General features: G+C 35.3%; 1 protein-coding gene across 4 annotated transcripts in view; it reads right to left on the bottom strand.

The window, feature by feature from the left end:
* Window positions 1-24,160, bottom strand: part of GPATCH8 (G-patch domain containing 8) — a 116,286-nt gene that overhangs the window by 71,948 nt on the left and 20,178 nt on the right. For 2 of the 4 annotated variants that reach the window (XM_087946809.1, XM_026683670.2), the window contains exon 2: window positions 10,801-10,875. In XM_087946809.1, coding sequence (XP_087802935.1) covers window positions 10,801-10,875 — 75 coding nt within the window. Of the gene's footprint in view, window positions 1-10,800; window positions 10,876-24,160 lie in introns of those variants that run through there. The other 2 variants (XM_087946813.1, XM_087946812.1) reach the window with 2 other exon arrangements.

Below are 24,160 nucleotides of genomic sequence, written 5' to 3'. Positions count from 1 at the left end.
TCCTTCTATTTTTTTTTTGTATTTTTGTCCATTGTAGGTGAAGTATGTTTTGGATAGGCAGTGGTTGGTCAGATCTAGGATGTGATGGGGGGGGTTGTATTTGTTTTGGATGGCTGTCTAGGCTTCTTTTATAGGCACTTGGGTGAAAGAGATATGACATCGAAGCTCATTAGTAGGTCGCTGGGCTGTAAGTTTTGTTTCTTTATGATCTCAATGAACTGGAATGAGTTTCTTACGTGTAGGTTGATGGATTCTGCATAGGGCTGTAGTTGTTTGGCGAGAAATTTGGCTAGGTTTTGTAGAGGTGAGCCTATGGAGCTGACTATTGGTCTAAGTGGGGTTCCTTCTTTGTGTATCTTGGGGAGACCATAAAGCTTAGGGCATCTGGATGATTTCTCTCTGGGTATGATTCTTTGCTGGATTTCTTCGCTGATGGGGGAGGCTTTTATTTTGGATCTGGTGGTTTTTTTCTAGGTAGGTGGTGGGGTTTGTGTTTAGTGGTTTGTATGTGGGGTCTTGGAGTAGGTTGGTTAACTTGGTTTGGTAATCAGATGTGTTCATAACCACTGTCGTGTTGCCCTTGTCTGCTGGTAGAATTATTATGCTGATCTCTTCTTTCAGGTTAAGTAGTGCAGTTTGTTCTTCTTTGGATAAGTTGCTTTTGGGGGGTTTGCTGGTGCAGAGGATGTTGGTGATTTCGAGTCTGATTCTGTTAGCATCATCAGAGTTGGTTTTGGTCAGGCTGGTTTCAACTCAACAGCCTACACCCCAAAATACAATTCACCATGGAAACAGAAGCTAACAATCAACTTCCCTTCCTAGATGTCTTAGTATACAAAAAATCTAATGGCTCCCTAGGACACACCATCTACCAGAAGAAAACACATACAAACCGCTATCTACACGCACTCTCCACCACCCAGCACAGATCAATTCCGTAGCCGAGACACTCATCTCCAGAACAAAATGCTTAGCTGACGAACAACACCTAAAAACTGAACTCCCTAACGTACTAACAGCCAATGGATTCCAAAGAAAGAAGATTACCCACCTAATCCAAAAGAAACCCCAACCAAAATCCAAGACAGAGGACAAGAGAACGGCAAAGTCCTCCTCCCATATATAAAAGGCACTACAGACAAAATCAGCAAGATCCTCCAAAAACACAACATTAAGACATCATTCTACACAAACAGAAAAATATCCACCATCCTAAGAAACCCTAAAGACAGAATCGAGGTTAGAAAACCAAGGAGTATACGAAATCCCATGCACCGCCTGCCCCACCACATACATCGGAGAAACCAACAGAAGAATAAGTGCACGCATTGAAGAACACAAGAACTCAATCAAAAAGAAGAACCGACCTCTTCCCTGGTCCAACACCTCAAAGCCACAGGACATGAGATTGCCTTTAAAAATACCAGAACTATCACCAAAACTGAACACTTCAACAACAGAATAATCAGACAAGCCACCGAGATAGAAAAACGCCCAAACAGCATGAATAAACGAGATGATACCTCCCGCCTACCAGCCATTTGGAAACCTGCCCTCATTAACAAACAAGTACCTAACATGAAGAATGACACCAGACCCACACCCATGAGGACCACACAAGATGCTACCACCACACTTCCACGTAGAAAGCAGACTCACACCCACACAGATGATGAGACACGACCACGGACCAGAAGCCGTACCACAGCTGCATCACTACCCACAACTTCAAACCCCTCCGACCCATACATGAAACGAACGGACGCTCACCATGAAGATGTAGCACGACCACGAGCGCGAAGCCAAACAACAGGATCACAGCTCACCAGCTCAAATCCCCTGGCAACTAAGACTAACCTCAGCACAACCAAGCTCCCACCTGAACAGAACACACCCCCAGCCAATCAGAACACAGCCAACCCCAACCAATCAGAACACAGCCAACCCCCAACCAAGGAGAACACAACCCCACCCAATCACAACACAGCCAAGCCCCACCCAATCAAGTCACACCCCACTAGCAGTTAAAAGGAAGAAGCAGCTGCAAGCTCACATTACTCCGAGAAGCACAAAGCCGAAGACACAAGCCTGAAGATGACGAATGAGATTTCGTCGAAACGTTGCCAAGATACTTCCAATTTTACGTGAGAGAAAACCCGAATAACCAAAGATATATATATATATATATATACACACACACACACACACATATACATACACACACACACACACACATATATGCATATATAACCATATATATACATATATACAAGCACACACATACACACACAAACACACACACACACACACACACATATATATATATATATACACACACACCCATATATATGAAAATTAAAACATGCAGCCATTATTGAACTGAAAAAGTATAGCAAAGTTAGTAAAAATACAAAAGTTCAAATTTAAAATATTAACAAATTAGAAATAATTAAAGTATATATAGATAAAATAAGCTCAAGCGTAGACTGTATGATGCATTACACATGTAAACTAACAGAAACACTAATATGTTAGGATGAACAGGCCTAGCAACAGGTTAAAACAGCAAGGAACCATTAGTGCTTGTAGGGACAAAACACAACAAGCATAATGTCTCATCTTTTTAAAAGAAAATCAAAATGGACTAAAATTAATAAGAGGTGAATGTAGTAATTCAATGTTAGCTTTTGATGTCAAGCTAAAGCAAGAAACTAGCATATACATAGCTAGGATGAAATTAATTTCAAGAAAGACACTGGATTCCCATGTTCATGTTCAAGGAAAAAGATTACAGGGAATCATATATGGTAATTAGTCTTTTCCTGGTGAATGTCCCTTAAATGCTCTCCCTAAATTTTTTTTCTTCACCTGGAATATAAATTGAAGAAATTAAATATAAATTAGCTCCCTCTTTTCTTAACACTCTCTCATGTGTTTTCTTCCAGAATCTCTTTCCCTTATTTCAGCAATGGACCTGATTTTAATGCTATTAGACAGAAGTGCTTTAAAAAAGAACCACAGCTCTTTCAATTCACTTACTTCAATTCAATATTCTGTTTCATCTATTTCAGGGATGAACCCTAATTTAAATCCAGCCCTTCAGGCAGCCTTGTAGAAATAGGAGGCCTCTATATCTGTTGATCTATAACTTCTATCACTCATTAGGTAGGCCAGACATGGACAATATGAGACTCTTATTATTAAGACAATTGTATATTCTGACAATTATTATCACTTTAATTATATGTAAAAATATCTCTGAAATTTGGCTATCATGTAATGATAATCCACTTATAATGCAGTTATAAAATCCCCAGGGTCTCAGAGGATAAAGCTAGTGAAGTCTTGTTTTCTTAAAAATCTCAAACAAATCTACCAAACACAGTATAAAACGACTGGATAAGTTTGATTCAATGGACAGCAACTTCGTGTGTGTGTGTGTGTGTGTGCGCGCATGCATGCGTGCAGGCACATGCAGGTAATAGTTGATACACGCATACATAGATATATGTATATGTGTATTTATGTTGTAATTCTACACATATCTACCTAGGAATAAATCCTATTAAAATCAGTGGGACTTATTTTTAAATAAATACATATCAGTTTTCCTTTAGGACTACTAGTAACTAGAGGTACTGAAAATAATAGTGGGACCATATTATGAAAAAATAAGAAGCTCCTCAAACCCCGCTTCACTCCCCTCCCAGGTTACTTATCTCCCCCTCCCCCATGTTCACTGACATTTATTGTTTTTTGCTTCTGTTCTCCATGCTTAGTGTTTGTTTTATTGATTTCTAGTGTCTGAATTAGATTGAGAAATTGTCTCTTTGGCTGATATTTTCAGTTTAATTTTTTTCTAAATCTTTTTAAACACTGACTTTTCTAAATATAGAAAAATGCAGCCATTTTGGATAGTTATTAACAGAATAGTGTTAGTATCAGACTAATAAGAAGTTCTGACAAAAAAAACTGTTGTACTTCCATTCCTGCAAAAGGAAACAATTATTGCTCAGATGAGACATTGTGCTAAACATGTTGTGTGATGAATGCACTAAAAAGTAACAGACACATGAAGCCATTATGCTATTTCCAAAAGCAGTGCAGGTGGAGTGAAAGCATTTCCATACGAACCTGGCTTTAAAAACTGGGCTGTCAAAAGAACAGTTAAATGTAACACAAAGTAAGAAACTGTCCAACCAACTAGTGGTAATTTGTTGTTTTTAATGTATTTGTCTTGTTTTTATTCACTGCTTGCGAATAATGTTTTTAAAAAGAATGAACGCATAAAATAAACACAAGACTAGCTGGGAGTTTTAACAGCATTGTGACTGACATTGTGAAAGAGGAGGAGCAGGAAGAGAAACAAACATTAAAACTGAACATAGGGAAAGAGAATAAAACTGAGGATGATTGTACACATTTAGCACCACACTTGCAAAGCCACTCAAGAGACTGTGTATGTGTATACTTCAACATACAAGTAGAAGTTTCTAGCCTATAAAACTCCTATGATTTATGGAGATGTGTAAATTTTCAGATTTCACACTGTTCTTCAGTGGCTAAAACACTCAAATAAAAACATTTCTTTAAAAAAAGTAATAGATAAGGATACTTCATTAGATATCTTCAGTAATTAACTGTCTCCCATTAAATTGTTATACATTTGAGGAGCTTAGAGAGATATAAAGGCTTATGAATACAAAGTTCAATTAAATTAGCTTAGAAATGTTTTTGTTTAATACAATAGAATACTGTTACTATCACCTTCTGAGTGGCTCCAAAAGGGATGCTGACTGTGCATCAAAGAATTTAAAAGCAGGAACAGCTTGCTATAAAGGGTGCTTCCATGCAAAGTAGAAGGGGAAAAAAAGAATAAAAGCCCCAAATAAAAACTTAGAGCTTACTGCATGACACAATGAAGGCAAGAGAGAAAAAGCCCAAGAGTAGTGCTACATCATTCAGCATCTGCAGAAAGCACAATATTTAGAGTGCTTGGCAGTATACAGGCTGCTGCTAAATATCAAATTGGCAGTCCTATACAGATACCATTTTGGATTCAGTGGAGTCCACAGATCAGTGTAGATGTGCAATATGACAAAAACTAAATCCCCAAAATTACTACAATATTCTTCTTTTTGCATTCCACAAAGGGACTAGCTAAGAAATCATTTTGACCATCCTGTGTACAATATTTGATGGTCATAAACATCAATAATATATGACAAGGGTAGAGCAAGAAAGAGAAAATATAAAACTAAACTATTGGTCTCAATAAAATGTTAAAATATCCTTGCTAATATGAAGCACAATAAATTGATACAGATGAAAAAAGGGGGGAAGACTGGGTTGTTTGTTAAATATTTTCTGAAACTGCTGCCCTTTCTCAATATAAATGGTTAAAACAGGAATCATTACAAGATAAAGAGCTAACCTGTGGGGAAAATATATTATCTAGTCAGGCTCTGCATGGCTGAGGATAAAAAAAAGACAGCTTGAAGCAAATAGCTCATATTTTTAATATGGAAAGGTATAAAACATTTTCTCCATATTTCTTCTCTAATAGAACTGAAATTGGCAGAGGTATCAGACAAGAATTCAAGTTCAGTCCCACCCCTTAGCCCTTGTTAAAAGAGGATTTTACAAGGAAATCAACCTATCCCAAAGTATAATACTTCATCATTAAGCAGCCTTCAAACAGGTTACTTTTGAGCCAAAAGTAGATGCTAGAACTACAGGGTTGTATAATAAATAATCTTCATTTTGCTTCCGTCACTCAGAATAATTACAGGGATTGGAACGTTTCTTTTCCTATTTCCTGAATGCTATCTATATTTGTAATCATCAATTTTTAAGAAAGCCTAAGGGTATACTGCATCAATTAACCAAAAAAATGGACAAAACTGGCTGTTCAGTTTTTCTTTGCCTCACATACCTACCAATATTCTCTTAAACCTTCAGTTCTGGTAAATGCCAGGAATAGATTTGCTGTTCACAGGGGTAGATGGTAAACTGGTGTCCATATGGATTGAATATTATTATATCTATTAGCAAAGTAGTATCACTAGATTTAACCCTGTCACTTAAAATCTTATAAGATAGGTTACTAAAAATAAGAAAAAAAATGAAGATAAGACTAATTCTATAAAATCTGGTTCTAAAAAATGTTCCAACTTAAAGGGATTCATTCCATCCTTGAAATAACTGGGATTTTTGGATTAAAAGATTGATAATCTGAAATCTCTTCAATTACTTAGTTACTGATTTAATTTCTTTTCTCAATATTAAGCAATAAATTCTCTCACTATAATAGTGTCACAAAGGAGATGGGCCTAAAACATAAACTTACTTGTGTCTATAGCAAAGTAGTGCAACACTAAGTTCAGTTTTCTATTTTTATTACTAAATAATGAATACTAATTTCAGCTGTATTATTCTTAATCAATGCAGTGATCTGCAGACTCCCAAATAAATTGTTTACAGCTACCATCCAGTTCTGTTCTGTAGCAATACAAATCAGGATCACCTCAAACGATAATGCTGCAGAGCCACCTATAAATGTAACTGTGTTCCCAAGCAAAGCCATTCCCCAGATTTTTCTAAAATTATTTGTGCTCTTCCTTGGACTTTGCTGCCAGATTCAACTGGTCTCAAGTGTTTTTAAGCAAGTTAAACCCATTTATACTTTAGAAGATTTTATCTGGTATTGTTCAGTGCTATGTAAAACTATTTTTAGTTCCAATTGAAAAAAAGTATTTTATTTACTAGAAAAATGTTTTCACCACAAATAAATATTACTGTATTACTATTTGAACTTGAGCAAATATGCTTGTGAAATAAAATCTTAATTTTTGCACCAAATATAATAGAAGCACGTAAACTCATAATGTGATGTAGCATAATATTCAGTACTTTCATTACTAGGCAAAAAAAGGAACACAAGAGTTGACAAAAAATAAAAGTCATTCACTTAGAACCAACCCATAATTGGTTCCTCTTGCTTTCTGCAAGAACCATGCCTCTCTATGAACTGGCTGCTGACTCTGACATTCGCCTGCAAAAACAATCAGAGCTGAAAAAATAAAGGCAGCCATTGAAATTGCAAGTCACAAGACATTCTTCTAAACCAAGGGTGTCAAATACATGGCATCATGTGGCCATGTGTGAGGCATGTGGGCCGTGAGTTTGACACCCCTGCTCTAAACGATGGGTTTAAATTATGGTGAACCTGGAAAAGTATTTTTCTCCTGTTAATGATTAAACAATCTTAATTATTTTGTTAATATCTAAAAGTCAATAGTTTTGGTCTTTTCAGTTCTCAACTCTATCCTCATATATTTATTTTAATTCCTCTCTGAAATTTTCTGAAATATTTCTGTAAAGGCAGAATTAACATATCCCATAACTTTTGCTTACAAGACATAGTGGGCTTTATTTGTATCAGAATAAAGCAAACGTTTTGCTTTAACACAATGTATTAGTATAGCCAAAAAAATACTTTTCAAGAAACGTTGTTAACAATAATTACCTACTTTAATAATCAAAAGAAGTTTTGATTGAGATCACACCAGCTTTAAGTTTCTAAAAATCAGAAACAGACACTGAATTCCAAAAACCTACACCAAATGTGAACAATCTATTTTTGCGATAAATTGTGATGACTGAAAATAGGTTGACTCAAATCTGAGTTCTATAAATTCATATCTAGTTTCCACTAAAATCAATGAAATTTAAACAATAATAAATTTGTCCAATTCCACAATTTAAAAAATACCAAAAGCAAAAATAATCATTTGCATAAGGTTAAGAAAATATATACCATAGAACACTTTAGCAGCACTTGCAGATTCTAGAATCTACTCCTGAGAAAGAGTGTGAACTGAAAGCATGTTTTTAGACTTTTGGGAAAGTTGATTTTTAAGATTATGGATTTAATTCATTATGCAGATCTGTGTATCAGAATCAAATATTTGGGCACTTATGATCCTTTGAATGTTGCAATGTATCTTGATGCACTGATGCACTGCAATGAAATAGCACTGGGCTTTCCTATTATATTTCTTTTAGGATGATCAGCAATATGTATATTGTGAACATTACAATTAAGGATCACAGAGGCATTTACCTTGTAATAAAATCTCCAATACGCCATACAATATTGCTCCAATACTAACTATTTCATGACATTTACAGAGGGAAACTGGCTTTGCATTTCAATTGATGTGTGTGCTTATGCATGCAAACAAAGCTGAATTATTCAACAGAATCAAATGCAGCTGCATTACCACCATCCTTCCCACCCTCTCTGCAGCATTATTTCATGTGTAACCAATGACTATCATGCCTAATTCTAGCATCATGCCAGCACAATGAATAGATACTGAATGCAGTGTTTGTTGGACAGAAAAACAGAATAAGAAATGGGAAGAGGGGCGGAGAAGGGGGAAGGAAGAAAGGAAACCCTAGAAAAGAAATTAAAAATGCAGACCATGCAAATACAAACCAGGTCATGGCTGCTTAGCTAATTTGGACCAACTGCTGTGAAAGAAAAAATGTCGAACACCCCAAGTTGTGTAAATTTCTGTGAACATCTCAACACGCACACAAATACACACACACAAACATCAATCTATTAAACAGGATAATCTGTGTATATATTTTAATCTGTGTATGTATAGATATATACACAGATTAAAAAAAAATATAGAATATATAGCTTCTTAATACTGTAGATTTTTAAGCATTCATGAATGCAGTGAAATAATAGTAGCCTTTAGATAAAATTTTAACTGAGTTGCCTTAAATTCTTCATAGCTGAGGGCTATATGCATTAATGATCCAAAGAAAATATGACCAGAGAGGATACATTGGGATATGGTAGGAATTGATTTAGTATGGGGTAAGGAATAAATACTGTGGTTTGAAAAATAATTGACCAGAAAAGTTGAGGAAAGCAACCACTGCTAATAATGGTGGCTAGGTTACTTTGCTATTCCAATATAGGCAGTCCTCGACTTATGATCACAGTTGTGTCCAAAATGTCTGTTGCTAAGCAACACAGCTATTAAGTGAATTTTGCCCCATTTATGACTTTTCTTGCCACACTTGTTAAGTGAATCACTGTAGTTGTTAAGTTAGTAACACAGTTGTTACATGAATCTGGCTTCCCCATTGACTTTGCTTGTCAGAAAGTTGCAAAAGGTGATCAGATGACACTGGGACCCTGCAGCCCTCATAAATATGCAACAGTTGCCAAGTTTCTGAATTTTGAACCTGTAACTATGGGACTACGGCAATGGTCATAAGTGTGAAAAATAGTCATAATGGTCACTATTTTCAGTAGTGTTGTAACTTCGTAAAGTCACTAAATGAATTGTTGTAAGTTGAGGATTACCTGTACTAGACTCAGACAAAGGTCCATCTGGCCTTGTTCTCTTCCCTACAGTAAAACTCTACAGTTTTACATAATCTATCTTTGAAATAATAAAAAATGAGGCAAAATAGTAGTATTCTTAGGGCTTCATGGATTCCAAGATGCCTAAGAAAGATTCCAGGATCTCATGGAATTGCCTTTATTACTTACTTCTTAGTTTTTTATTGTGGAATTGACTTACAGATTATGCTAAGAATTGATCAGGCCATGTATCTACTCATAGTGCAAAATTCAAAGGACAATTACAATTTGTCACGAGAGGGAGTAAAGTAATACAGGTGGTCCTTGTTCAACAGTTAGTCTAGCAATTGTTTGAACTTATGACAGAACTGAGTAAGTAGTGGTCATGACTAGTCTCATATGCATAGCCATTGGAGCTTTGTCATCATCGTCATATGATCGTGATTTCCTTGTCAATTTCTGACAAGCAAAGTCAATGGGAAGCCATCAGGAAGTCATATGTTACAGTGACATGAGGTTATCATTTAATGATGGCAATCCAGGACTGCCAGAACACACATGGTCATGTGACCTTTTTAAAATTTACAATCATGTTGCTTAACATCAGACTTTCCTAATAACTGTAAACAGGAGGTTGCCAATGCAAATTTGTTCTGGGAGTAACAGGTAATGACAAGATTAGGATGCTTGGGGACTCCTAAGCTATAAAATACTGTACATCCAAAAATCTAAAGGGATGGACAAGAGCAAAATGATTAATGGATTGGACATTCTTTATTTCAGTTCGGAAAATATTGGGCGGGGGGGGAGGTTACTTTGTTTTTATTTTTAGTCTCATCCAAATCCTTTAAACTGCTGAACTTCAAATAGATATTTATGCAGTAGAAACTATAACTATTTTATTTCAGAAGAAGAAAGCAATACAGAAGTGTGATATGAGGTAAAAATTCAAAAATGAAAGATGCATAAAAGAAAAAACAAGTGGGGAAGCAAACAAGACTTCATTCTTCCTTGTCTGAAGCTTGTCTTTAGTAAATCTTTTAAAATACAAAAAAACTATGACAGTAATATTATTTTGTAATTGCCACTTATTTATGCTAATGTTTCTGTTTTTATTCTGTATTCTCCTTCCCTGGGCCAAACTAAATATATGACTTCTCAATGTTCATAAATCTGGAAATTAAAGTAGTTATTTTGTTATCTGCTAGGCTTTTGATTTATTAATGTGTTTTAAACACTTTTTAAGAGAACAACACTTAATGATGTATCTTATTTTTCACATTAATGTAATGCAAATATACTAGTATCTATCTATTCTAATAAGAATGTGGCTGCATTTAAGACAAACAACATGTGAGCACTTCCTAGCTTTGTCAGGGGCTTGAAAATAAAAAATTAGATCTTACCGATTCTATAGGCTTGTCTAATGACGCCTGCTCAATCTCCAGGTGGCCTTCTTCATACTGATCAAAGTGATTACCCTGCAAGAGAAGAATCACATATTAGTTCCTCATTGTGACATCAAAAACTATGCTTGAGTTACTGTTAAAATGCTAACTAACAATTACTACCTATAGTTTCTCAGCCTATTTCATCTGTTAATTATATTATAGGTTTTGTAATAAGCTCAGCACTATCAATTTATTGTGTCTTAAAAGACATAGAATTCTAATCTAGTTTCCAGTATCCACATAATGCAACAATTGCATGGCATATTTTACTAGACTTTAAATATCTTGAGATTATTTACTGACCTACCAAGTCATCCAAGTATAGTCGTTGCTCTGCAGAGCAACAGTTAACTGAATGTTAGATGAAGGTACATCACAATTTCACAGCAATTCAGTTCTCATATTTTTCTGCAAATCTCATATAAAGCAAGCACATTAAGCAGTTATTAAAATAGATTTGATAAATATCACAATAGCATAGTATGACCATAAGCACTTATGCTGCCACAAATAAATTTCCACAAATGGCAAATATAGCTTAGAATAATAATTTTTGGATTTTTCCATGTATCTTTAACTTCAAATATTTTGATTTTGAGTCTGTTTATTAATATTCACAATTTTGAAAAACTAGATTACATTAAAGAGAATAATTCCATTTTCCAATAATTCGTTTGGATATAACCAAACATAAAATGGCTCTAATAGAAAAAGAAGAATTAGCACCAAAAATTAGAGGTGCCAAACAGAACTATTTTGAAGATGCAAATAAACCAGGTAGATGGTTAGCATATAAATTGAGAAAGGAGAAAGAATCAAGGAAAATATTGCAATTAATAGATGACCAAGGCCAAGTTTGCTATGGTAGTAAAGAGAAGAAGGAAATTATTCGAGATTATTATGGGAAACTATACACACAAGAGAATATCAATGAGGAAAAAGTTAAACAGTATTTACAGAATGCAATTTACCCCAGATACCTAAAGAGATTGAAACAATGTTAGAAAGCAATATAACGATGATGGAATTAACTGAAGCACTTAAGAAACAAAATAATGGAAAGGCACCAGGCCCAGATGGACTTCCGGCAGAATTTTACAAAACATTACAAGAATCATTGAATTTTCCATTGCTAGAAATTATGAATGAAGAGGATTAAAGAAGAGGATACCTAAATCATGGTCAGCTTATATCACACTTGTTCCAAAAGAGGAGACCGATTCATTACAAATCAAGAACTATAGACCTATCTCCCTACTAAACACAGATTATAAAATCTTTTCTTCAATATTGGCAGAAAGACTTAAAAAATATTTAAATAATTTTATTCATCCTGACCAAAATGGATTTCTGCCAAAGAGACAAATCAAAGACAATATGAGAGTAATCTTGGACACTTTGGAATACTACAAGGCACATCCCGAAAAACAAATGGCTTTGATATTTCTAGATGCACAGAAGGCATTTGATAATGTGAACTGGCGATTCATGTTATTACTGCTGGAACAGATGGGCTTTGCTAGAAAATTTATTCAAGCAATAGAAGCTATATATCATAAGCAGATGGCAAAGGTAATGATAGAGGGAGAACTGACGGAATCTATCGATATAAGAAAAGGAACAAGACAAGGGTGCCCACTATCCCCTTTGCTATTTGTATTAACTCTGGAAGTGTTAAACAGAAATATTAGAGACGAAAAGAGTATAAAAGGTGTTAGGGATAACATTGTTTTACCCTAACTGTTTTGGGTAAAGATAATAAAATGATGAATCATGGTTTGTCACATAAAGTGTATGTGACTTTAAGCTAAACGAATGTAATTAAGGGTGCAGCTGTAAAAGTACTATATAAGCAGCAAGGAACTCTCTGGCTCTTACTGGCTGGCTTATTGAAGACTGCATTCTTGCTGGATCGGGGAGGAGAAGAAGTGTTGGATTATTTTGAAGATATTTCTCAAAGGAGAGAAGATAAGTTTTGGACAGATTTATTATATGTGTACTGACACTGGCTATTCGACACGGACTTTGCAATTAGAGTATCCTCGACAAGACTTGACTGAATTTGGTATTTGACTAATGGACTGTTTACATGACTATGCTATAATTCTTAAATGGAATAAACTATATTTTTGATAGCACAAGCGTATCTGTATTTTTACTGCGCATTAACTACAAACCTTATCTCACACATTTACCTGTCTTCCTATCTGACTTCGCTGCACGTTCTGTTTAGTTTGTTTTCCTTAACACTCGTTGGGGAATCTAGGCTTAACACTGGTTATGGGCCCAGAGAGACTGCAAAGTCAGTTTAACTAGGATAAAAACAGGTTTATGTAAAAAATGAGATTTTGTGTTGTTACACGTTACAGTAAACAGACAGCTGTGTTTTATCAATTATAGTTTTATATCCATATAGTGAAACATGGCACAAGTCAGTCTACAAAGTTTGTCCCTTATATCCAAGCTGGATGGAACAAACTATGTTTCATGGTCTATGAAATGTAGTCTACTTCTACGAAGAGAAGGTCTGTGGAACATAATTGAGAATCCACCAAACGTAGAAGAATGGGATCCTGAAGATGAGGAAGATAGTCTAAAGATAAAAGAATTTAAAGAGAAAAATGAGCAAGCACTTTGCATCATAGGATTATCATTAACTGATCAGCAACTTGTTCATATACGAGGAGAGCAAACAGCTGTTGGGTGTTGGCAAAAACTGAGGAGGATTTATGTCCGAGATAACGTTGGTGCTCACATAAATCTAACACGGAAGCTTTTCCGCACGTATCTACAAAAGAATGGTGATATGCTGAGTCATTTGAATACTATGAAAAGCATTTTCCAAGAACTTCATGAGAAGGAATTAATTTTCTTTGAACTACACCAGGTCTACATAATTCTATCTTCATTAGACGAAAGTTTTTATGACTATGTAACTTCCCTTGAAATATTGCCTAAAGAAAGCCTAACTTTAACTGATATCACTGGCAGATTGATTGAAGAGGCCAGAAGAAGGCTTGAAAGAGATCAGTTAAGGAGAGAGCAACCTCAAAAGGAAAATAATGAATCTCCTACTGCATTCGCAATTAAAAGGTGTTTTAATTGTGGAAGGAGAGGACATTTATCAAGATTTTGTAAGAAGCCAAAGCGCCAGAATGCAAGCCAGAATGCTGTAAGCCATCGAAGAAGAAATAAGAAGTATGAGTTAGCAATGTATAGTAATGGAGTTGTAAAAAATAATTTATGGGTGGTTGGCAGTGGTGCATCCCACTGTATTACAAATGATAACAAAAAATTTGTAAAAATGTCCATGAGTTCACAGCATATCTCACTGGCAAATGGATGGAAATTGAAGGCAAAAGGTCAAGGTATTGCTCATTGTTCTAGTATAAAGGAGAACATAAAAATGTTATATGTACCTCAACTTAAATTTAATTTGCTTTCTGTTAGAATGTTGGTTAGATTAGGATACACAGTTACCTTTAGGGGAGATACTTGTTTAATTGAAAAAGAAGGTAAGAAAATTACTGCATCTTTAAGAGGTGACTTATATGTGTTAAATGATAATGGTTTAAAAGTGGTTAACACAGTTTATGAAAATAAGAAACCTCATAATGAATGTATTCACTTGTTACACCGAAGGTTAGGTCATTTAAATTTTAAAATGATTAAGAGAAGTGTTCAACTATCTAAAGGAATAAGTTTGAAACCTTGTAATAAGTATTTGCAATGTTCTGCTTGTAATCAAAACAAAAGCAAAGTTATACCGGCAAATAGAGATGATGGATTTACTACCAAAGAGCCTTTAGAGGTAGTATTTGCCGATATAATAGGTCCTAAAAAGCCAAGTGTAGGTGGTGCTAGATACATATTAAGCATAATGGACCAGGTATTCTAGGTATGGTTTCTGTTTTCTAATGAAGAAAAACTGAAAGCGTATACAAATTTCTTTAATTGGTTAAAATTTGCAGAGAGGAAAACTAAAAAGAAATTAGTAACTCTTATAACAGATAATGGTGCGGAATTTACAAATAATAAATTCCAGAGTAGACTTAGAATGGCAGGTATTCAACATAAAAAGTCTGCACCATATAGGCCTCAACATAATGCATTTATAGAGAGACGAGGCCAAACACTGCAATCAATGGGAAGAACAATGTTATCTGATTCTGGATTACCTGACAATTTGTGGGGAGAAGCTATAATGTGTGGGAATCACATATTAAACAATGTTGTTAATTCAACAACAGGTGAATTACCATTCACTCTTTGGCATGGTAGGAAACCTGATTTGAGTTATATTCACACATTTGGTGCACCAGCATGGGTGCATATCCCTACACAACTCAGGCACAAAGGACAACGTAGAGCTAAAAGATTAGTTTTTGTTGGATATCAAGCAAACCATAGATCTTATAGATTCTGGGAACCAGGTACATCTAGAGTATACTGCAGTGCTAGTGCACAATTCCTAGAACATATAGGATGGAATAGATTAGAGCAGGATTCAGATAATGATGTTATTATAGAACACTATAAGAGGCAGAAAGATAAGACTAGTTATAAGAAAAGTCCAATTAAGGAAGAAGTTCATGAAGAGCAAATAGAATCAGATCAAGAGGAAATAATTGATCAAGAAGAGATAGATAGTCAAGAACAGGAAATAAAGGAAAGTCCACCTGTAAGTCCTGTTATACCTAGACGCACAACCCGTATAACTAAACCACCTGAAAGGTATCAGGCAAGTATTGTTTGCCAAGTAAATAAGGTTCCTACTAGCATAGATGAACTTAAGATGTATCCTGCTAAGGATCAGGAGAATTGGCAAAAGGCAATGGAAAAAGAGTTAAATTCATTAAAGAAAATGAAGGTTTATGAAGAAACCAAATTACCTCCAGGAGAAAAATCCATTGGGTGCAAATGGATATTCAAAGTAAAGACTGGAAATAATGGGAAAGTAACTTATAAGGCTAGGTTAGTAGCACAAGGATTTAACCAAAATGTATTTGACTTTGATGAGGTATTTGCACCAAATCTTAAGGCGACAACTTTAAGAGCCGCTTTAGTGTGGGCAGCTAAGAATAATTATATTGTTAACCATTTAGACGTAGAAACTGCATATTTGCATGCACCATTGCAGCATACAATATATTTGAAAAAACCAGTTGGTATAAATGATAATAAAGTAAATAGCAATGATTGTTGGAAACTCAAGAAGAGTTTATATGGATTGAAACAATCTGGCTATGAATGGAACCAATATATTGTGAAAGAATTAAACAATATAGGGTTTAAATCTGGTTTAGCAGATCCATGTATGTTTAAAAGAGAAAATAATGGAACGGTGTCATTATTGTTATTATTTACAGATGATATTGCTTTGATTACTAAGACCAATAATGAAGCTACTGAGATTATTTCATTATTAGCCAAAAGGATAAAATTAAAGCATTTAGGTGAAATTAAAAAGTATCTAGGATTGACAATTAATAAAACCACAAAAGGATTTAAGATATCACAAGAGGATAAAATTTGCCAATTAATTAAATTGTATAAAATGGAACTTTGTAAGCCTGCAAAGACTCCAATGAGTCAGGAAATTTGCAAAATTAATGCTCAAAGTCCCAAATTTGATAAGACCATATATCAATCTTTGATTGGTAGCTTATCATATATAAGCAATTGGTCAAGGCCAGATATAGCTTATAGTATTAATCAGCTGGCACGATATAATAATGATCCACATCAATGTCATTGGCAAGCACTAAAGAGAATTTTAAGATATCTTAAAGGAACAATGCATCATGCATTGTATCTAGAGCCAAAAGGTGATTTGAATCTTAGTGCCTATGCAGATGCAAGTTTTGCAACTGACATAAACACTAAAAAATCAACATCTGGGATGGTTATATTATTTGGTAAGACACTAATAGGATGGAGGTCAATCAGACAACAGCATATTAGCTTGTCAACGATGGAAGCAGAATTTTCATGTCTGTCATTACTATGCACTGACTTAATTCTGTACAAACAGTTATTATTAGACATGGGTATAACTGTTAAAGATTCTATTATTGTGTATGAGGACAACCAGGCAGCTATACAATTAGCTACTAATATTGCTGTAAAGACTAGATCAAAGCATACTGATCTAAGATACTTAAATGTTAGAGAATCTGTAAAAAATGGTCTAATTAAACTTGAGTACTGCATGACGGAAGAAAATATTGCAGACCAGTTTACAAAAGCTCAAAGTGTTGTAAAATTTAAAGAGAGTTGTGACAATTATGATTTGAAAGTGTAAATGGATATATTATTGTAATATTTATTATTATTACCCAAAAGGGGAGAATGTTAGGGATAACATTGTTTTACCCTAACTGTTTTGGGTAAAGATAATAAAATGATGAATCATGGTTTGTCACATAAAGTGTATGTGACTTTAAGTTAAAGGAATGTAATTAAGGGTGCAGCTGTAAAAGTACTATATAAGCAGCAAGGAACTCTCTGGCTCTTACTGGCTGGCTTATTGAAGACTGCATTCTTGCTGGATCGGGGAGGAGAAGAAGTGTTGGATTATTTTGAAGATATTTCTCAAAGGAGAGAAGATAAGTTTTGGACAGATTTATTATATGTGTACTGACACTGGCTATTCGACACGGACTTAGAGTATCCTCGACAAGACTTGACTGAATTTGGTATTTGACTAATGGACTGTTTACATGACTATGCTATAATTCTTAAATAGAATACACTATATTTTTGATAGCACAAGCGTATCTGTATTTTTACTGCGCATTAACTACAAACCTTATCTCACACATTTACCTGTCTTCCTATCTGACTTCGCTGCACGTTCTGTTTAGTTTGTTTTCCTTAACACTCGTTGGGGAATCCAGGCTTAACAAAAGGAATGAAAATTAAAAAGGAAGAATTTAAATTGCAAGCATTTGCAGTTGATCTGGTTTTTATCTTAGAAGACCCACTAGAAACAGCATTAAAATTGATAGAAAAGATAGAGACATATGGAAAGGTGGCTGGTTTGAAAATAAATAAAAATAAGACAAAGATCTTGACAAAGAATATGCTATCAAGACAAAAGGAAGAATTGGCAGACCTATTGAAAATTCAGGTCACAAATAAGATCAAGTACTTGGGGATATACTTGACAGCAAGATGCAGTACACTAAAAAAGAATAATTATATTAAACTTAAACAGCAGATAGCGCTAGATTTGGCGAAATGGGAAAATTTGCAACTGTCATTAATAGGGAGAATATCAACAATCAAGATGAATATATTACCCAGAATTTTATATTTGTTTCAAACAATTCCAATTAGGCTTGGAAAAGACTACTTTGAAGATTTAAATAAAATTGTGTTGAAATATATATGGCAAGGTAAGAAAGTGAGAATAAAGTTAAAACTTTTGCAAGATGCTAGAATAAGAGGAGGATTTGGTTTGCCTAATTGGGAGTTGTATTACCAAGCTACAAATTTGATGTGGGTTAAGGAATGGATAACATTAAGAAATACTAGATTGCTGACATTAGAAGGACATGACCTGTTGTTGAGGTGGCATGCTTTTTTATGGTATAAAGGAACTAAAACACAGCGGTACTTTAGAACAGGGATCCCCAACCACCGGGCCGCGGACTGGTACCGGTCCGTGGATCACTTTGCACCGGGCCGCAAAGAAAATAAAAATAAAAAATAAAATAAAAATTATTTTCTTCGCCTTCGGTGAATGCTTTCTTCGCCTTCAGTGAATGCTGCTGGGATCAGGGATCAAGGACACAAATGAAAGAAGGGAGGGAGGAAGCAACCAAAGCCTGTCCTGCTCTCGGCTCAGTGGCTTCGGTTTCCTCCCGCCTTGTTCCTCTCAGTCGCTCTCTCGCTCCTCCACCAGCCCAGGAAGAAACTGCTTCAAAGAAGCCGGCAGGGTGGCTTTTCCTGTCGGCGCAGCTCCCCCGAGCGCCCGTTCACCCCCACCCCGCCGCCAATCAATCCAGGTTCAATCCAGTGCTCCGTTCTGCCTGCCTGCCTGCCTTCGATTCTGGTTGTTTCGGAGCAGCTTCGGCTGAGAATAATAACTATTCGCCTCTTTTTCTCAGCCGAAGCTTCTCCGAAACAACCAGAAACGAAGGCAGGCAGGCAGGCAGGCAGAACGGAGCACTGGATTGAACCACAGGCGATGGGGTGGGGGTGAGCGGGCGCGGAGGAGCTGCGCGACAGGAAAAGCCACCCTGCCGGCTTCTTTGAAGCAGTTTCTTCCGGGCTAGTGGAGGAGTGAGAGAGCGACTGAGAGAGGAACGAGGCAGACACCTGAGGATGAGGCTGAGGGAGGCAGGGCCGAGGGAGGCGGGGCTTCTCAGCCGTCCTGCAGGGACTTGTCCTGAGCCGCGGAGACAGCCATGGGCCGCCGCCGCCCAGCGCTCAGTTTTGAAGGCGCTCCTCAGCCCGGCGCAGTTCCTGAATCTGCAGCTGAAACCCTATGTTTTAAATGTCCCAATATAAGAGAATATCTGTCGCTCAGGGTTGCAATGAGGAGGCATTGGCGCTCCCTGAACTTGGTGGTTTGCTGGCAGGCGTTTTATTACCCGACTAGGTAACAACATCAGATGTTACCTAGTCAGGTAATGAAACGTCTGCAAGCAAACCACCAAACTCGGACTCCTCCCCGCCGGTCCTTGAAAAAGTGTTTCTGCGTGAAACTGGTCCCTGGTACAAAAAAGGTTGGGGACCACTGCTTTAGAAGACGTTATATACAGGAGTCTCTGTGGTTAAATTGGGAGAAGATTAAAAGACAATGTTATTTGAAAATTCCAGTCTGGCGATTGAAGCATTTTCTTATCCTATAATATACAAAAAGGAACAAACAGTTAGATATGGTGAAATATTGAATGAAAAAGGTGAACTCAAATCTATACAAAAACTAGAGGAACAAGGTATAAAGATGAATTGGTTTTCATATGCGCAAATACATTCAAGGTATGATAAAGATTCTAAAACAGAAGGTTTCTATGATAAACTGACTGACTTAGATAAGATTTTGACAGGTACTGATGAAAAGGTGATTAAAAATTGTATGGATATTTATTAGAAATTAAACTAGAAGAGGAACAAGTTAAAGAAATTATGATTGCTTGGGGGAAGAATTTTGGATATGGGATTAATCTTGAGAAATGGCAAAAATTGTGGTCTCAAAATTATAAAATGATAATGTCAACAGCATATAAACAAAATCTGTATAAGATGTTTTACAGGTGGCACTTCCCCCGACAATAGCAAGACTGTTCAAGAATAAATCCGAAAAATGTTGGAAATGTCATCAGATACCTGGCTCATATTACCATATGTGGTGGACTTGTGCAGATGCTAAAAAATACTGGACTAAAATCCACACGTGGTTGGAAAAAATGACAAAAAAGCATATAGATTTGAAACCAGAAATATTTTTATTGGGAATTTTACCTGAAATATATAGTAAAGACTTGAAATACCTGATTGTAAATGTATTAACAGCAGCTAGGATTGTATTTGCTAAAAACTGGAAAAATGAGAAAACACCATCACAGGAGGAAATCATTAAGAAAATATTGGAATGTGCTGAAATGAGTAGATTGACATTTGAAATTAGAGAACAAGATGATAAACAATTTTATAAAATTTGGGATCTATTCTATCAATGGTTAGACAATAAAATATAGTAATGAAATATGTAGACTTTTAGAAAATAATAAATTTATAAAGATGTATTCTTTTCTAATTATATCTACAAAATGATTCTAGGATAGATCAGGGACGATGATAGGAACTGTTATAAAACAAATTAAGTAAAATATGATCATTTTGGAAAACATGAATGAATAAAAGTATAGTCAAATGATTAATAATGATATTAATGTATTTAATATATTGATTGAAAATACGAGATGATATACATGTAATTATAATTGAAGACTATGAAATGGAAGCACAAAACAATTTGTAAACCAACCGGCACACTGTATGTACATATATGGAAGATGGCTTGATGTTTTTATGTTTTGTTTGTTTATGTTTGTTTTAAAAACCAATTATGTATGTATGTATGTATGTATGTATGTATGTATGTGTGTGTATATATATATATATATATATATATATATATATATATATATATATATATATATATATATATATATATATATATATATATATATATATATATATATATATATATATATATATATATATATATATATATATATATATATATATATATATATATATATATATATATATATATATATATATATATATATATATATATATATATATATATATATATATATATATATATATATATATATATATATATATATATATATATATATATATATAAAAGAGAGAATAATTCCAAAGAATTAAAATCCACAATTTTTGTTTCCATTTTTCCAGAGTAAACTCTTGCTGGCCAAAAACAAAAGCCAGGATCACTACTTTTATTTTACATTCATGTACACCCTGAGATTTTCAGCTGCTTTTCCCCGCCTCTAAGATTACATTTTTATTGTTGTCCTGTGCCTACTAAAACTAGTACCTCTTTAAGAATTATTGGAAAAGTAACAACTGTACTTACAAGTAATATTTGCAGAATTGAGGCTGCTAAAAATTTGCCCAAATGCAGACTTTCTCTATAGAGAACACGCTATCTTTGCCTTGGGTACAAGGGATGTTCTATCTGGATGTTCAGATAGAATTCTGATTCATTGCCTCTATAGTTAGCTAAGTGAGGATTCTTTCAATCAAAATCTTGCTCTAACAGGTGACCTTTAAAATCAATCCTAAATGGCTTATATTCTGACAATCTCAGAGACAAGATTCTCCTGCTATGACCCTGCCCAATTAACTAGATCAGATCCTAATGCTTTCAACCCCTCCCCCACCAGCAGCTCCTCTAGCCTGATCAGCTCCAGGCAATGGAACACATTCTTTAAGTACATTTGGTTTCCCACTCACCCAGTATATTGTAAACTGTCAAAAACCCACATCCTTCATTAAGATTTATTTCTACCACTACTATCTTTTCTGTTTTTCTTGTTTTTAATTATCTTGCTATTATTTTTAAATTTTCTAATTTGTATTTTTAACAGTTGTAGTGTAAAATATGGAGATGATATTGAAGAAGGAATGCAATTAATATTAAATAAACAACAGTACACTCTTGGGAAAGACAAAGGAGTAAGAAACTCAAAACAATCCCATCCAGTTTCTGTTTGGTATAAGAGGGAGGTTTTCAATTTTCTATTATTATATCTTACTAAAATCCCATGCTCTCTTGGGTTATAATATCAGAACTATTTCCTTATCTAAACAAGAGGAACATAGCAATCAAGGGGAGGCAAAAAACTAATGGAATCAAAACGACTTCTGACTTCCTGCTGTTTCTTTGCAAGAATGGTGGGCAGCATTAGGAACCTACCTACCCTACCCTACCCAGTAGGCATGTAAGAGGCTGCTGTTGGGTACGGGAGGGAATGAGCGATTGCAAAACAAGGAAAATATCGAAAAACTTGTTTACAGCAACAGCCAATAGCACTGAAGCATTATTTCCCCAAATTTTATTCCCTCAGGAGTCATGTATCTGGTCATTTTGTAAATTAGCCCATTTAAGGTACAAAAATTAGATTCAAAATTGTTGCACTTAGATGCGCCATTTCACTCAGAAAGGTCATAAAAATTTTAGGATTATATAGATAAGAATGAGAGTTCACTACTCCTTGCACTATCTATTCCCTGATCTGCCTTACTCAAAGAATTATCAGATTCCTTGAGTAAAAATCAGGTAGATGAATGTACATATATACAGTAAGTAATTATATCATTTGTTTTGGGGAAAAACTTGTCTTCCATTATTGCATATTAATTGTCCTGTTTAAGTTCTATATCAATTTAATCATGTGACCTTTAATTTGCTCAGTCTACATCATATTTCAGCAACAATATGTATATACTCTAGATGTTTTGCACTATGTGTTATCAGTATTTGAAATTCAATCCAACTGAATTTGAGTTTCTCACCTCGTCTTTGTAATTCCTTCTAGGTTATTGCTCATTTGGAGATACTGAAACCACAATCACACTGCTGAAATTCTGAGAAAAATGTTTGAATGATTCCATTTTTGTTGTTAATGATTGATTGATTTTAGCAAACATTTATTCATGAAAATATATATTTAACATTGGGCAGAAAAAATAAGTCCATACTATATTTTTATAGAATGATTTTCTGTACTTTTCATATTTATGTAGACCTCTCCTAAATTCTGCTTTTTTGAAAGAGGCAATGTAGCTTATATGGTGCTAAAATCCAATCTGTATTCCAGATCATATGGATGACTTGACAATATATTTTCAGATTTGGTATATCCAGTTCCACTTTCTTTTATATCTTGTAAAACCTTAAATTTAATTCTTAATTGTTTAATATCTGCTGCTACATCCAGCTTAGGGAAAATCATTCTCCCCAAGGTCAGGTGGCCTTCTGGAAGGATCTGAAGATCTGGCTTGCCATCTGTCCCAGAAATCAGAGAGAGGAGTTGTGAAACCCAGAAATTTCTGATGCTACACATAAGATGCATGATTTAAAGCTTTCCCCAGTTATAACTATCCATCCCATCAGGCCCAGAAAGAGAGGTATCTTGTGGGTCCCACCTGCTAGGGAATGCCATTGGTTAGAACCTAAGAAGAAACCTTTTCTGCCAAAGTCTCCAGCATGAGAAGTATCACTTCCCCAAATGTTGGCCTTCCAGAAGACCCTTAAAACATGGGCTTGTCAATTAGCTTGGGGATCACGTAGTAGATAGAAGCTGTTAGATGGGTGTAATGTAATTGAATGACAATTAATGGAATAGTAATAGCACATATGCACAGAATTACTGTTTCACAGTGCTTTACAGCCCTCTCTAAGTAGTTTACAGCAGGGATGTCAAACTTGATTTCATTGAGGGCTGCATCAGGGTTGTGTTTGACCTCTGAGGGCCTGGGTAGGTGTGGCTAGGAAGGGCATGGCCAGGATGTTCACTTGTATTGGGCGCACCTGTGGCGGCCTAATGCCCTGCTAGCAAAAACTGGCTCCTGAGCTCCGTTTTCAGCTGCAATGGCCTCCTGCAACCCTCTGCCAGTGAAAACAGAGCTAACCCTAACCCTAACCCTAACCAGCAAATAAAATTTAAAAAGTAATCAAAAAAATGTGAACGGAGAAAAGGCGCAAAAAACAAAAGTGCTAAACCAGCAAGCTGGCTAGCTGTCAAACCTGTTCTAAGCCTCT

This window comes from Notechis scutatus, chromosome Z (assembly GCF_049901735.1).
Source record: "Notechis scutatus isolate UNSWTSFEM ecotype Mainland chromosome Z, rNotScu1.2, whole genome shotgun sequence".
NCBI lineage: Eukaryota > Metazoa > Chordata > Lepidosauria > Squamata > Elapidae > Notechis > Notechis scutatus.
Note: the sequence above shows the minus strand (reverse complement) of the source record. Positions and strands in the feature narration are given on the sequence as shown.